Genomic DNA, 14,955 nt, shown 5'->3' on the forward strand with positions numbered 1-14,955 from the left:
GGGGGGGCTCACCTCTCACTCTGGGGAAACTTGTTGTACTTGTCGTGTTTGTCGTAGGACGTGAAGTGGAAGATGCATTCGATGAAATGCTGCGAGAACATCACCGGGTTTCTTTTCAGGAGAAGATGAACCAAGCAAAACTCCCCGAACCTGAAAGGTGGGAGCGGAGGGTAAGGTCCCCGCACAGAGCCGAGGCCCGGCCCCCCGACTCCAGAGACTTACTGGGCGATATCGGGGTCTGGGTCCACCAGGACACTGACGAAGCGGAAGAACAGCGACCCTTTCCACTTCACAAACTCCTCCTGCAACGAGGACACAAGCGGATGTGAGGACGCCCCGTCCCTGGGGGGCTGGCGGACCACTAAGCATTGTTCAGGTGGTCTATAGCTTGTTATATTATTACTAATGGCTAGAAAGTAATAACCTCAGCGGCACTGGAAATACTGCGCCGCTGGTCCGTGCCGCTCACCTGCAGCAGGTTGGTCAGCATGATCAGGGTCTGTTTTCTGATGAAAGCGTCTCTGTCCCGGAGACACACGGACACATTAGGGATGTATCTGTCCGCCATCGTAGTGTACCGAACACACAGGTCACAGATGACGATGATCACGTTGTTGCGGATGGCCAAGTCATTAGATACTTCCAGCTCTCGAGCCAGAGCGGGAATACACTTCTTAGCCAGATCCTCATGCTGGAGACACAGCTTCCCTGAGGGAGAAAGAGTGCAGAACAAGGATTTATACAGTCTACATATAGAGTAAGTCAAGAGAAAGATCAGCCACTGTGTATACGCAACATCCTGCATTATACTTCAGAGCTGCACTCACTATTCTGCTGGTGCAGTCACTGTGTAAATACATTACATTACTGATCCTGAGTTACATCCTGTATTATACTCCAGAGCTGCACTCACTATTCTGCTGGTGCAGTCACTGTGTAAATACATTACATTACTGATCCCGAGTTACATCCTGTATTATACTCCAGAGCTGCACTCACTATTCTGCTGGTGCAGTCACTGTGTACATACATTACATTACTGATCCTGAGTTACAATAATCAAAAATCACTTGGCACTCAGAGGATTATTTGCAAGATGATTATTCCATTTATTTGTGCATCCAGTTAAAGAATAAACGTTTTCGGTCCATACATCAGACCTTCATCAGAAATTCCTTTTTATCAAACTGGAAAAACAGGAAAAACAATGCACGTAGGTATATCAAGGCCAGACAGGCCTGAACTGGGTAACCCAGGACCAAGAGGAGAGAGGCAGAACGCCTCTATATTCCTGAAGAGACTGTGCTGGGTGAAGGCGCAAATCCGCCGCTATGGATGGCGCTGGAGACGCCAGCTATGTGGCGTGGAGACAGAAGTTCCCGGGGACCGCTGTGCTCACTATTCTGCCGACTGTCATTTCATTACCTGCAGGTTTTCCCTATAAATGATAACCTGTAACACAAATGTGCAGTTTTCTCACCGAGTGTGATGAAGGCGTGGGCTCGGATCAGGGGCGGCATAGAAGACCCTCGGAACTGGGACAGTGGTTGGGACAGCGGAGCGCCACCTTGCTCAGTGTCACCTGAGTCTATGGAGTAAGAGGTAGACGTTACTGCAGCCCCGAACCTTCTCCCACATCAGGATATGTCATACACAGACACCGCTCACTCTGCTCTGGGGACACTGAGGCTAAGATGGACTGAACCAGGAGGAGGACTTTTTTCTCGACACGTGCCGGACAAAGCTGAGCGGCTTCTCCCAGTATGAAGAGATGTCGGACCTAAGAAGGGGTAGATTATAACAGAAAACATGAGAAATTACCAAAAAGTCTACAAAGGGGTAATTCCATCTACAGCCAGCAGGGGGAGGACTTTCTATGCGGAGATGATTTACACCAGAGCTTGTGGCTACAAGAAGGACGTGTGGAAATAAATTCAGTAGAACATTGTTAATAGACAGGATGGAAGTAAATGAGGGACTCCAAGTCACAGTCTCTGCTTGATGTCAGTGAATGCAGACAACATTCATACTGCAATCCTGTACGGTGCAGTGGATGCAACTGTATCTGGTCGAAACAACGCTCTTCGATCTCCAATAGTTTGCTACAATGTACAGTATCAGTGCAGGCAGCTCAGCTCACAGAGCACAGTCCAGCATTTATACAGATGCCGGATGCGAATGCCTGCCATAAATCCCCCCATATGACACAGCCTGCACCGGAGCCGCTCCACACACCCGACGTATACAGTATATCTGACATTGAGCAGGAAAGGGTTGATATTTTTTAGACGAGGATGGAAGGCGCAGAATATTACGTCTCTCACCATTAATTGCTGATCAAACGAAACGTTCTGTGTGTCGGCCATCACCACGGAGGAAATGTGCGCCTCGCAGACGGACACCAGGTCCCCACAGACCTCATTGAGCAGCTCCTGCAGCCCGAGAAAATGGAGAGCAGTGAGTGAGGTTACTGCCAGCGGCCTCTAGGTGGAGCCGGTGAGCGCATGGCGTGTACATCAGGATACCGAGGCCACGGTGTCGGTGCGCTACCTGCACGGCTTCAGGCGCCTCCCGGTGAGCGTAGCACAACTTCTGCAGGGTCTCCACAGCCGGACTGATGATCTCCGGGGGAAAGGTACACTCCGTCAGCCAGGACTTTACTTCATCTGTAAGAGGAGGACATTACAGTACCTGCTGCCTGGCGCCGGCCTCCCCCATTATTATTATTAACAGAGTCATGAATAAGCCGTAACCACAAGCTCAAGATCTCCGCTTGCTGAGGAAGACTCGATGGTTTCCGGCCTCCGAAGGCGAGGAGTCAATGACAGCAAGCAGAGGTCCTAGGAATGGAGAGGAAGCGGTGCCAGCATGGTTAGATCTAACGGGCCCCTGCAGCTCACCGATCAGCTGCGCCCTCTGCTCTGCGGGGAGATGTTTGGCGATGTGTCCGATCACGCACAGGATGTGCCCGGTGGTGGCGCTGGAGCCGGCGTCCGTCTCCCTGGAAGAGGCAGAATAAAGCTGAACTCCGCGTCGTCACGAGCCCTGCAGGCGAGATCCGCCACACTCACCGCCTCAGATGCTCCCAGGAAGTCAGGATTTTAGCGTAGTCCAGTTTGGGTGCGGAGCCGGCGACCTTGGAGAGCAGCATCCAGGCGGAGGCCGCGCGCTCCGTCTCCGTGTGAGAGATCAGGTTGTTGATTAATGTGGAGGTAAATTTATCCCGCTTGGCCCAGATGTGAAACGCCTTTGTCAGGTAGCGGCTGCGGATACACAAGAGTCTGGTAATCCGGCATCGATGGAGTGGTGCCGAAGTATCACATGACTATTAGCTGGCGGGAGCCTCGAGCGCGGGACGGTGTGTGACCACTGATTAACCGCACAGATCACTGTGACCGCGGCTCACAGGGGCCGGCTGTGTGACGTGGACCCTGCTGACCCTCCAGACACCCTCTGTCGGGCAGGAGATCATGCTCACACACCCCTCTGTCCTGCACACGCGCACCACCACCACTCCTCAGTCCTGCACACGCGCACCACCACCACCACCACTCCTCAGTCCTGCACACACACGCACGCACCACCACCACCACCACCCCGTCCTGCGCACGCACCACCACCACTCCGTCCTGCGCACGCACGCACCACCACTCCGTCCTGCACTCACGCACCACCACTCCGCCCTGCACTCACGCACGCACCACCACTCCGTCCTGCACTCACGCACGCACCACCACTCCGTCCTGCACTCACGCACGCACCACCACTCCGTCCTGCACTCACGCACGCACCACCACTCCGTCCTGCACTCACGCACGCACCACCACTCCGTCCTGCACTCACGCACGCACCACCACTCCGTCCTGCACTCACGCACGCACCACCACTCCGTCCTGCACTCACGCACGCACCACCACTCCGTCCTGCACTCACGCACGCACCACCACTCCGTCCTGCACTCACGCACGCACCACCACTCCGTCCTGCACTCACGCACGCACCACCACTCCGTCCTGCACTCACGCACGCACCACCACCACCACTCCGTCCGGCGCGTACACACCACCACTCCATCCAGCATGCACCACCCCTGCATCCTGCACACACTTTCCACCCCTGTACTGTCCTGTACGCACCCCCCCTCCGTCCTGCAGGTCCCACCTGAGGTCCTGGCTCTCGGTGGTCAGCAGGTGAAGCAGGTCCCAGCTCAGCTTCTGCTTCTCGTCCTCCTCCCGGTAGCGGTTCTGGTGCTTGATGCTCTGCAGGAGGAGCTGCTCCAGACACTCCAGGGTTTTGTCCTGCACGGTCATCTCTGTGTCCAGCACCACCGGGATCAGCCCGGTCAGACAGGCCTTCTGCACCGCCACATTGTGAGGCTGGGCCTAGCCAGAACAGAAACAAAACCTCAGCTGTGAGAAGTATTAGATCGTTTTTACAGCTTGAGAACGCAAACAATAAAGGCTTCCATCTGCTGCCAGCAAGAAGCTGATACCAAGTGTTAGACCTGCTTTACACTGCAGCTTCACTCAAGCAGCCATTTAGAGACTTTATGGGTTACTGTAATCTGGAAATAACATTTAATGAATTTGCAAATTAGTTACGGTTCACATCCAAAGCTGCACCCAAAAAATGAAACTCTGCCTCATTTGTCTCCATTATTAACCCTTTATCTCCTGCGGATTACTTCACCCCTATGAAGAGCAGGATCTGCTGAGGAAGAGGTGCAATGTCCGAGGTGTCACACACGTCCAAGCAATCAGGAGCAGAGTGCAGCTCAGGATGTGACTAGAGCCTTAAAAGAAACACCCCCTGAATGACTGCAGCACGAGCAGTGCGCAGACGGCGCACCTGTAGCAGCTCGGACAGGGAGGTCAGCGCCTGCTTCCGCACGGACACGGCGGGGTCTCGGCAGCGGTCCTGCAGGGTGCACAGATCACTGGAACTGCAGGGGATCAGGTTGTACTTCAGGATATTCACCAGGACCTGGAGAAGAAAAGATCTGGGAGATGGAGATCCACAAGAATCCTGGAGAGATCAGCCAATCACCGATCCTCCCCATGATCACCGCTCACCTGCAGCGCAGATTTCCGGACGTTCGTCTTCTCGTCGCCGGCTCTGAGCCGCAGCATCGCCAGCATGTCCCTGCCTGGAAGAGCCACGAAAACAAATGTATCTGCCACGTACGAGACCGGACACAGATGACCATGTGATCAATCACGGGAATATGTAGCAATGCATGATGGGAGTTGTAGTTTCACAACAGCTGGAGGACGAGAGTCCAGCGCCACTCACCATCAGTCCCCATGGGGTCACAGTCGTCCGTCACCTCAATGGTCCTCAGGGCACCAGGGGTCTTGCGGCTGTGAGTAGAAGCTGCCGGGGACAATAGCATAAGCAGATAATGAACAGACCCGGCTACGACTCGTCTGACCGCCACCAGACCCGGCCACGAATCGTCCGACCGCCAACACCAGAGCTGGCCACGGCGCGTCCAACCGCCACCACCAGAGCTGGCCACGGCACGTCCGACCCCCACAGCTGGCCACGGCGCGTCCGACCCCCACCACCAGAGCTGGCCACGGTGCGTCCGACCGCCGCCACCAGAGCTGGCCACGGTGCATCCGACCGCCGCCACCACCAGACCCGGCCACGGCACGTCCAACCACCACCAGACCCGGCATGTCCAACTACCAGACCCGGCCACGGCACGTCAGACCGCCACCACCAAACCCGGCCACGGTGCCACTCACATCCCCTCTTACCTTCTGTGCCGTTCACCGTGCTCTCAGTGGCTGCATCGGCTGCAGAGATTGTACGACAGCTGCCTAAGAACGGGAAACGAGAGGCAAAAAATGACCAAGAACAAATCCAGGAAATGCAGCCATCACACCGAGCACCAGCAGCCGAAACCCCACATCAGCCCTTATTTACCCAAACTACTGACCCGACTGGGACACATTCAGACCGCACAGTGACTGCACCAGCAGAATAGTGAGTGCAGCTCTGGAGTATAATACAGGATGTAACTCAGGATCAGTAATGTAATGTATGTACACAGTGACTGCACCAGCAGAATAGTGAGCGCAGCTCTGGAGTATAATACAGGATGTAATTCAGGATCAGTTATGTATGTACACAGTGACTGCACCAGCAGAATAGTGAGTGCAACTCTGGGGTATAATACAGGATGTAACTCAGGATCAGTTATGTATGTACACAGTGACTGCGGCAGCAGAATAGTGCGTGCAGCTCTGGAGTATAATACAAGATGTAACTCAGGATCAGTAATGTAATGTATGTACACAGTGACTGCACCAGCAGAATAGTGAGTGCAGCTCTGGGGTATATTACAGGATGTAACTCAGGATCAGTTTCTTCTATTAAGCAACAGGCAGGCAGGAGGTGCAGACGTTACTACTAGTCAGGACGTGGGTGTACTTACTTCCTTGCAGCAGCTCGGTGACTCCTTCGGACACAGTTGTGGTGTTTTTTTCCAGACAGTGAGCCAGACATGACAGCGCTTTACTCCGCACAGTCGGGGCTTTGTCGGAGCAGCGGCTGAACACCATGGCGTGCAGCAGGAACTTGTGCTGTACAAGCTTTATTCTCTCCACCGGGAGGGAAGCATCGGGCGTCCGCTCCGGCAGCTCCAGCAGAGCGATGGCGACGTCCAGAGCAAACACTCGATACGAGATCTGTGCCAGGAGATCGGTACAAGGGGTTAAAATGGTCGCAGTTACAGGGATCATTACAATTGAAACCTTAAAACATAATTTTCACCATTTTTAGGATCACGGTCGGCAGTCAGAGAATATAAACAGTTCATTCCCCGACACTAAACTTATTCTGAGGTTGTTACAATCGCGTCCAGTCTACAAATTCCTCTGATCAGTAAGTCTGGAGTTCACACTCACATGATCCATCTGCGCTGACACACTGCAACAAACCTTCAGGGAAGGAATTTTACGCTGATACAACTGTGGAAACCGCTCAGCCGTTTGGTTTAGGTCTCTGAATTCTCACCTGATTGTGAACACGTTTCCAGTCACCCGCAGACAGCAGAACCATCAGGTAGAAGATAGTTCTGCAATGTTTTATCTATTGGATCGCACCTAGAAACAAGCAGCAAAGAGGATGGCGGCGGCGGCTGCTGCACGTGGAAGGGCAGTGGACAACGGCTGCTGCACGTGGAAGAGCAGAGGACAACTGCTGCTGCTGCACGTGGAGGAACAGGCGCGTCGTACCTTGGCATTGCGGGAGTATTTGTACAGCCAGTCTATGAAGGAGGCGTATTCCGGGTCCGGAAGCTTCTCTAGTAGTTTCACTAGAGCGTTGGCGGCAGAAGTTCTGTACTCAGACTTATCCGGGAACTGGAAGACAAAACGTAACCAAAGGAGCATGGACGGAGGGAGCGTGCGGCAGGGAGGGAGAGCGCGGCAGGGAGGGAGGGAGCGCGCAGCAGGGAGGGAGGGAGCGGCAGGGAGCTAAGGAGAGCGCGGCAGGGAGCGCACCGATAGTCATCTCTAAATGAACAGGACAATTGTGACTAGTCAGCAGAATTCGTAACTTATGAGAAAGTTCTCCTCATACAGGAGATTGTCCGGTCACAACACATTGATCACCTAACTATCGGATTATAGTCTGAAATTAGCGGGGGTCCGACACCCAGTGCCCCCAATGGTCAGCATCAGCTCTGGTGCTTACAGGGTGTCCCGGAGATGCTGAGTGCAGCGGCCGCTGCGGTTCTGCACAATGGACGGAGCTGCACATAGCGGCCATATATCCACATCCCCCCACTATCCAGCGGTGGGCTCACCATGCCCGGACTGCTGCTTTCTTGATCCGATCACATCTGATGTCCCCCAGTTTAAGGCTGGATTCACACATGTGTGTTTTGCCAGTTATGAGTGTACAGACTGCGATGCACAGACCGTCCGCGGGTCTTGTCTCGGACCTGACAGTCTCACTGTCACTATGACGCTCTCAGGATGGAGGCGGGAGCCCGGTGTTGGGTCTGGACACAGATGTGTGAATCCGGCTGAGAAGAGCAGTCACATGTGAGTCTCCTGGATCCAGTCACCAGGGCGGCGATGTACGGGTAAACGGGGCACAGGGACGGCGTCCGGACCCTCCTGAAGGACTGGGAGCCCATGGCTCGTGTTCACACTGAAGCGCATTTACGGGGGTATTCTGCAGTGACGCACTTCGTATCTGGGAGGCAGCAGCTAACGGTAAGTGCCGGACCACAAGCACTAACGGCAGGTGCAGGACACCCACAGATAATCTGCAGACGAGACGTCCTCGGGCGCAGGTCGGCGATATGTGGGCGCTTTACCTTCACACATACGTGCTGCAATAAGATGTGGAGAACAGGGAAGGACGCCTCCTTCAGCTCATCCACCAGGAAACTGCGGAGGAGAAACACATTATCAGGACACCGGTCAGACGTCGCCATCTGCTGGATGAAAAAGCTAAGTGCAGATTACAATGTAAACTACGTACGACCATAAGAAATTACAGCGATGCAACAAGGCAGCGATACACATCACAGATACTAACCTGACAAATCGGACCGCCTGGTCCCTGGCACTGGTGACTGGAGCGGTGACGCTGAGCAGGGTGGGGTGCGACCCTTCGCCTCCCTTCACCATGAGAATGACGCTCAGCAGGCGCTGGAAAAGACGGCGAAGAGTCTGAAAGAGGAAAAGGAAAAACGTGTGAAGGCGATGGCAGCAGGATCATGAGGAGACCAGAAGGGGCAAGGAACCTAGAAGTGACAGCCTCCAAGCCGTCACTAATGCCTTAGGCGTGGGCTGCCCTGGTCCTAGTACATGGTGGCGGCCCCACCGCCCCGACACTGCTCGGAGGGCCCACCGCCCCGACACTGCTCGGAGGGCCCACCGCCCCGACACTGCTCGGAGGGCCCACCGCCCCGACACTGCCTGTTTATTAAGGGAGAGGTTACAGAGACCAGATCGTGTCCCACACCTGATTGCAATCTCCGTGCAGGGGCAGACACAGCAGCCACAAGCCGTGGTATGCCAGCTGTGGCACGTACTGCATCCGCTCGGGTGAACTGCGAATATAAAAAGACATGAAAGGTTAGATACAACGAGCACATCCCAAGAAAGGAGCAATTGGTAATTGTACAGTTTATTGCCAAGGTTCCTGGCCTCCACTACAAGCTATCAGAGGTGGCCAGTTTCCATGGAAAGGAGCGCAGCACTTACAAGTTTATAGCAAAACTGCTTGTAAGTGCTGATCGGCATCTGGCCGGATGTCGCCATCATTAGTGCCCGCGCTCCTCGGATGCTTCCACCATTGGAGAAGACACAATTTTGACCAGAGGCGCAGCCTGGTCCTTACTGTAGCATTATTGTAAGTTACCCCCCCCCATATTCACCGATTCCTGGGAGGACCACCCGAAACCTGAAGAAGGGGGCTCTGCAGTGCCAAGCCAACAAGCACAGCCACCCTTCACTTACTGCCACTATCTCCGGGAGTCTTGAGCTGCTCATGACCACCCTACGCTCTGTCTTCACAATCGGTGGGACCCCCAGCAATCAGTACATTAATGGATAACTCACAACCTCATTATTTAGGAAAAAAAGCCACAGAAAAACTCACCTGGAACTGGAAAATGCTAAAACTTGTGGGACCGTCTCAAAGCTGGTGAGATTGATGAAGGTCTGCGAAGAAACGAGGAGAGGGCAGCCGTCACTCCTACGAATGATGGGATTTCCCAGGCGGACGCCCCTGCTCAGAAAGGAGCTGTAATAACGGGTTGTGCCCCACTGCGCCCTCAGCCAGATGAGAGATTGTGGTCATCTCCCACCATGAACCGTGAGCACGAGGACTCGGAGCATCGGACTGGAGCAGCCAGTCCTCACCTGCACACAGTGCACCAAGCTCTGCGGCTTCTCCTTCAGGGAAAACGTCTGCAGGAGTCGCAGGAAGTTGTTCAGGAGGAGGATGATGGCGTCTCGGATGTTCTTCAGGTCGTGGGTAGAGAAGAAGACGTCCTCCTCCTGCGCCTCCTCCTCCAAGTCATCACTCATCTGACAACACAACATGGAGACGAGAGATCACACGGATCCGACTGTTCTGCAGCTCACTGCATCTTGGTCTCCGAATGCCCCGTGGTGCCCGCCGCCCCGTCATCCCTGGTCATACCTCAGTGTCGTTCCGGCGGGGTGGTCTCGGCCGCTTCCTTCCTCCGCGGTTGCTGCCCTGGGAGCTTTTTGTGGAGTCCTTCTTCCTTTTCCGGCTGCTCTCCGGGTCCTGGGGCCAGCACTTCTCCAGGCAGCTCACGCTCTTATCAAACAGCACGGGGTGAAACACCCGGTTGACGACACTTCCTGCCATAGAGAAGAGCGGCAGTCATGTAACGGTCACAGCCCGCGATGTTACACTGGGCTTCACGGGCGGACCAGAACCAGGAGCCCAAAAACTAATCGCTGATAGCTGCCCCCCACCTGATCTCGCACCAGGTCCGATGCCCGGGATGATATCGGGGGCACTCACCTGGCACTTCCAGCAGAAGGAAGTACAATCCGGCTGCAGTGAGGCCCAGCGTCCGCTGCATGGCCCCCGCCGCCTTCTTCTCTTCCGCCTGGATGAAGTGGTAGAGCACGGCCACCAAAGAGTTACAGCAGATGTTGTTCTCCGACAACAGGACCCAGGCGCTCTGCAGGAAGCGGCAAAAGTAAGAGGCGGCCACAGAGGCGCTGCGCGAGGCGGCCACAGAGGCGCTATACAAGGCAGGAAGTGGCAGAAGAGGAGTTACACGAGGCAGGAAGCGGCAGAAGAGGCGCTACACGAGGCAGGAAGCGGCAGAAGAGGCGTTACACGAGGCAGGAAGCGGCAGAAGAAGCGCTACACGAGGCAGGAAGCGGCAGACGTAAGAGGCGCTACACGAGGCAGGAAGCGGCAGAAGTAAGAGGCGTTACACGAGGCAGGAAGCAGCAGAAGAGGCGCTACACGAGGCAGGAAGCGGCAGAAGAGGCGCTACACGAGGCAGGAAGCGGCAGAAGAGGCGCTACACGAGGCAGGAAGCGGCAGAAGAGGCGCTACACGAGGCAGGAAGCGGCAGAAGTAAAAGGCGCTACAAGAGGCAGGAAGCGGCAGAAGAGGCGCTACACGAGGCAGGAAGCGGCAGAAGAGGCGCTACACGAGGCAGGAAGCAGCAGAAGAGGCGCTACATGAGGCAGGAAGTGGCAGACGTAAGAGGCGCTACACGAGGCAGGAAGCGGCAGAAGTAAGAGGCGCTACATGAGGCGCAACGCTCAGCCTTACACGAGGCGGCAGAAGAGGCCCTAACCAGCGAGTTCACCTGATCATCAGATGTGAAAGGCAGAAGAGCCTCATACAAGTAATTCAGCACCTCCAGCCCGTTCTCCACGATATCAGCCTCCACACGGGAGTCCAGTGGCTCAGACTCTGTGAAGTCCAAGTCCCAGACGGAATCCACCCAGGCTGCAAGAGAAGAAACACCGGTGTAATGTACATGCAGGATAAAAGAATGGGGAGCACAGCTCTGGGGAATAATACATGCTCAGTACTGTAATGTATATACACAGTGACTGCACCAGCAGAATAGTGAGTGCAGCTCTGGAGTATAATACAGGATGTAACTCAGGATCAGTAATGTAATGTATGTACATAGTGACCGCACCAGCAGAATAGTGAGTGCAGCCCTGGAGTATACTACAGGATGTAACTCAGGATCAGTAATGTAATGTATGTACACAGTGACTGCACCAGCAGAATAGTGAGTGCAGCTCTGGGGTATAATACAGGATGCAACTCAGGATCAGTAATGTAATGTATGTACACAGTGACTGCATGAAATAGCTCGACGAGGTGGTGAAAAAGCAAAGTCTTGGTACTTTATTCACTTCATATCAAAAAATAGAGGATAAAACAACAGCACAATATAATTAAAAACACTATCTACGCGTTTCTGGTGACATAGCACCCTTAGTCATGATAACTTTAGTGCAGCCTGTTCTATGCTTTTATGCTGGCAACACCGGTGCTATGGCTAATTACAAAAGGTAATCTAGTCAAAATGAAAACACATGATAGTGTGTGCAAGCTGCAATTAGTTGCACAAGACAGATAGAAAAAAAGCACAGAAAAAAAACACAACAAGCAGACTACATGTATACTTTGGCTATATAAAAGAAAATACAAAATAAATATGTCATTCCATAATAATTCGTTGTTTACAAATGAAGCATGTGGAGTTATATGACATATAATAATAAATATCCAAAAGGTTTTTGATATATCGAATTCTTTATGAAGTAGCTGGAAGAAAATGATTAGAGCAAAAATGAAAGACCTGTTGGGTGTTTCATTTGTATGTTCCAAGATAATCATTCGAAGAGAATTTTTATTCAAAGAAGATTTTTACACAGTATCTTGAGCGATCTCTAAATCGGAGACCTATGAAGATATATAAATAAATAAAAAATTCTGATTATTGACATGATGATGGTTATAAGGATACAGAAAATGATTAAGGAGGCAGGTATTAATTTACTGAATAAGAAACCTATGGACTGCATTGGGGACATTCGGGGCAAAAGTAAACGTGAAACAATGGAGCAGCGGTCAGCTACACAGAGAGGAGAACATTGCAAATCTGTAGATCTGACAGGTGAGTTCGAGCACCATAAAGGTGCTGATGCCTGTCATTAAGAAAAAAATATATATTTTGTTAGTATACATACTTAATGAAACACCTCGATTGTGTATAAAAACTAGTATCCGACAAAAACGGCAGAAGAGAGAAATTTCATAAATAATAATATTCCACACCAATAGGGAGTGATGTTGACACAAGCATTAGCTCGAACACCCGAACCATGTCTGGAAACCAATGCCCGGCGAGAAAAAAAAAAAAAAAAAAATTTGAATTATATAAGTTTTAAGGAAAATGACACTAATAGAAAAGCAGTGTCATTTTCCTTAAAACGTATATAATTCAAATTTTTTATTTTTTTTTTTTCCCGTCGTTTTTTTGTTTTTTCCTTTTTTTTTTCTCGCCGGGCATTGGTTTCCAGACATGGTTCGGGTGTTCGAGCTAATGCTCGTGTCAACATCACTCCCTATTGGTGTGGAATATTATTATTTATGAAATTTCTCTCTTCTGCCGTTTTTGTCGGATACTAGTTTTTATACACAATCGAGGTGTTTCATTAACCCCTTCCCGACCTTTGAAGCCACTTAGGCGTCATGAAAGTCGGTGCCAATCCGACCCATGACGCCTATGTGGCGTCATGGAATGATCGCGTCTCTGCAGATCGGGTGAAAGGGTTAACTCCGATTTCACCCGATCTGCAGAGAGAGGGGGAGTTGTACTTCAGCCCAGGGGGGGTGGCTTTGCCCCCACGTGGCTACGATCGCTCTGATTGGCTGTTGAAAGTGCAACAGCCAATCAGAGCAATTTGCAATATTTCACCTAAGAAAATGGTGAAATATTGCAATCCAGCCATGGCCGATGCTGCAATAGCATCTGCCATGGCTGGAAATCATGTTCTGCCCCCCCCACCGCCCCCGATCTCCTCCCCAGTCCTCCGTTTTTGTCCGGTACCCCCCTCCGTTCCCCTGTCCGCTCCCCCGTGCTCCTGTCCGCTCCCCCGGTCCTCCGATCCCCCCCCCTGTGCTCCGATCCACCCCCCCACCACCCCCTCATACTTACCGAGCCTCCCGAAGTCGGTCCGTCTTCTCCCTGGGCGCCGCCATCTTCCAAAATGGCGGGCGCATGCGCAGTACGCCCGCCGAATCTGCCGGCCGGCAAATGCGTTCTATGTACATTTTGATCACTGTGGTAAACTTATCACAGTGATCAAAATAAAAAAATAGTAAATGCCCCCCCCCTTTATCACCCCCATAGGTAGGGACAATAATAAAATAAAGAAATTTTTTTTTTCCCACTAGGGTTAGAACTAGGGTTAGGGTTAGAACTAGGGTTAGAACTAGGGTTAGGGTTAGAACTAGGGTTAGCGTTAGAATTAGGCTACGTTCACATTAGCGTTAAGCTAATGTGCGTCGGGTTTGCGTCGGCGACGCATGCGTCATGCGCCCCTATACTTAACATGGGGGACGCATGCGTTTTTTTTTGTTGCGTTGTGCGACACATGCGTCTTTTTTGCCGCAAGCGTCGGACCAAGAAAACGCAACAAGTTGCATTTTTCTTGCGTCCGATTTTCGGCAAAAACCGACGCATGCGTCGCAAAACGCAGCGTTTTTGCGTGCGTTTTGACGCGTTTTTGCGTGCGTTGTGCCGCCGACGCAACGGCGCACAACGCTAGTGTGAACGTAGCTTTAGGCTATGTGCACACGGTGCAGATTTGGCTGCGGATCCGCAGCGGATTGGCCGCTGCGGATTCATAGCAGTGTTCCATCAGGTTTACAGTACCATGTAAACCTATGGAAAACCAAATCCGCTGTGCCCATGGTGCGGAAAATACCACGCGGAAATGCTGCGCTGTATTTTCCGCAGCATGTCAATTCTTTGTGCGGATTTTGCGTTTTACAGCTGTTCCTCAATAGGAATCCGCAGGTGAAATCCGCATAAAAAACACTGGAAATCCGCGGTAAATCCGCAGGTAAAACGCAGTGCCTTTTACCTGCGGATTTTTAAAAAATGGTGCGGAAAAATCTCACACGAATCCGCAACGTGGGCACATAGCGTTAGGGTTAGAATTAGTGTTAGGGCTGGAATTAGGGCTAGGGTTGGAAATAGGATTAAGAATAGGCTTGTGGTTAGGGTTATGGTTAGGGGTGTGTTGGGGTTAAAGTTGTGGTTAGGGGTGTGTTGGGGTTGGGTTGTGATTAGGGTTATGGCTAGAGTTGGGATTAGGGGTGTGTTGGGGTTAGTGTTGGAGTTAGAATTTAGGGGTTTCCACTGTTTAGGCACATCAGGGGTCTCCAAACGCAACGTGG

At 52.4% G+C, this 14,955-nt stretch overlaps 1 protein-coding gene across 1 annotated transcript in view; it reads right to left on the reverse strand.

Moving 5' to 3' along the window:
* Nucleotides 1-14,955, reverse strand: part of NCAPD3 (non-SMC condensin II complex subunit D3) — a 32,554-nt gene that overhangs the window by 6,581 nt on the left and 11,018 nt on the right. The window contains exons 2-25 of the mRNA XM_077249544.1: nucleotides 11,333-11,475; nucleotides 10,525-10,687; nucleotides 10,174-10,358; nucleotides 9,891-10,058; nucleotides 9,628-9,689; nucleotides 8,989-9,076; nucleotides 8,560-8,693; nucleotides 8,336-8,408; nucleotides 7,245-7,370; nucleotides 6,443-6,695; nucleotides 5,763-5,825; nucleotides 5,293-5,373; nucleotides 5,073-5,146; nucleotides 4,849-4,983; nucleotides 4,162-4,382; nucleotides 3,072-3,263; nucleotides 2,901-3,001; nucleotides 2,551-2,666; nucleotides 2,325-2,432; nucleotides 1,669-1,780; nucleotides 1,481-1,588; nucleotides 470-708; nucleotides 223-302; nucleotides 13-150 (exon numbers count right to left, since the gene is read on the reverse strand). Of these exons, the coding sequence (XP_077105659.1) occupies nucleotides 13-150; nucleotides 223-302; nucleotides 470-708; nucleotides 1,481-1,588; nucleotides 1,669-1,780; nucleotides 2,325-2,432; nucleotides 2,551-2,666; nucleotides 2,901-3,001; nucleotides 3,072-3,263; nucleotides 4,162-4,382; nucleotides 4,849-4,983; nucleotides 5,073-5,146; nucleotides 5,293-5,373; nucleotides 5,763-5,825; nucleotides 6,443-6,695; nucleotides 7,245-7,370; nucleotides 8,336-8,408; nucleotides 8,560-8,693; nucleotides 8,989-9,076; nucleotides 9,628-9,689; nucleotides 9,891-10,058; nucleotides 10,174-10,358; nucleotides 10,525-10,687; nucleotides 11,333-11,475 (3,163 nt within the window). The remainder of the gene's footprint in view (nucleotides 1-12; nucleotides 151-222; nucleotides 303-469; nucleotides 709-1,480; nucleotides 1,589-1,668; nucleotides 1,781-2,324; nucleotides 2,433-2,550; nucleotides 2,667-2,900; nucleotides 3,002-3,071; nucleotides 3,264-4,161; nucleotides 4,383-4,848; nucleotides 4,984-5,072; nucleotides 5,147-5,292; nucleotides 5,374-5,762; nucleotides 5,826-6,442; nucleotides 6,696-7,244; nucleotides 7,371-8,335; nucleotides 8,409-8,559; nucleotides 8,694-8,988; nucleotides 9,077-9,627; nucleotides 9,690-9,890; nucleotides 10,059-10,173; nucleotides 10,359-10,524; nucleotides 10,688-11,332; nucleotides 11,476-14,955) is intronic.

Source organism: Ranitomeya variabilis, chromosome 4 (assembly GCF_051348905.1).
Source record: "Ranitomeya variabilis isolate aRanVar5 chromosome 4, aRanVar5.hap1, whole genome shotgun sequence".
In the NCBI taxonomy this organism is placed as follows: Eukaryota; Metazoa; Chordata; class Amphibia; order Anura; family Dendrobatidae; genus Ranitomeya; species Ranitomeya variabilis.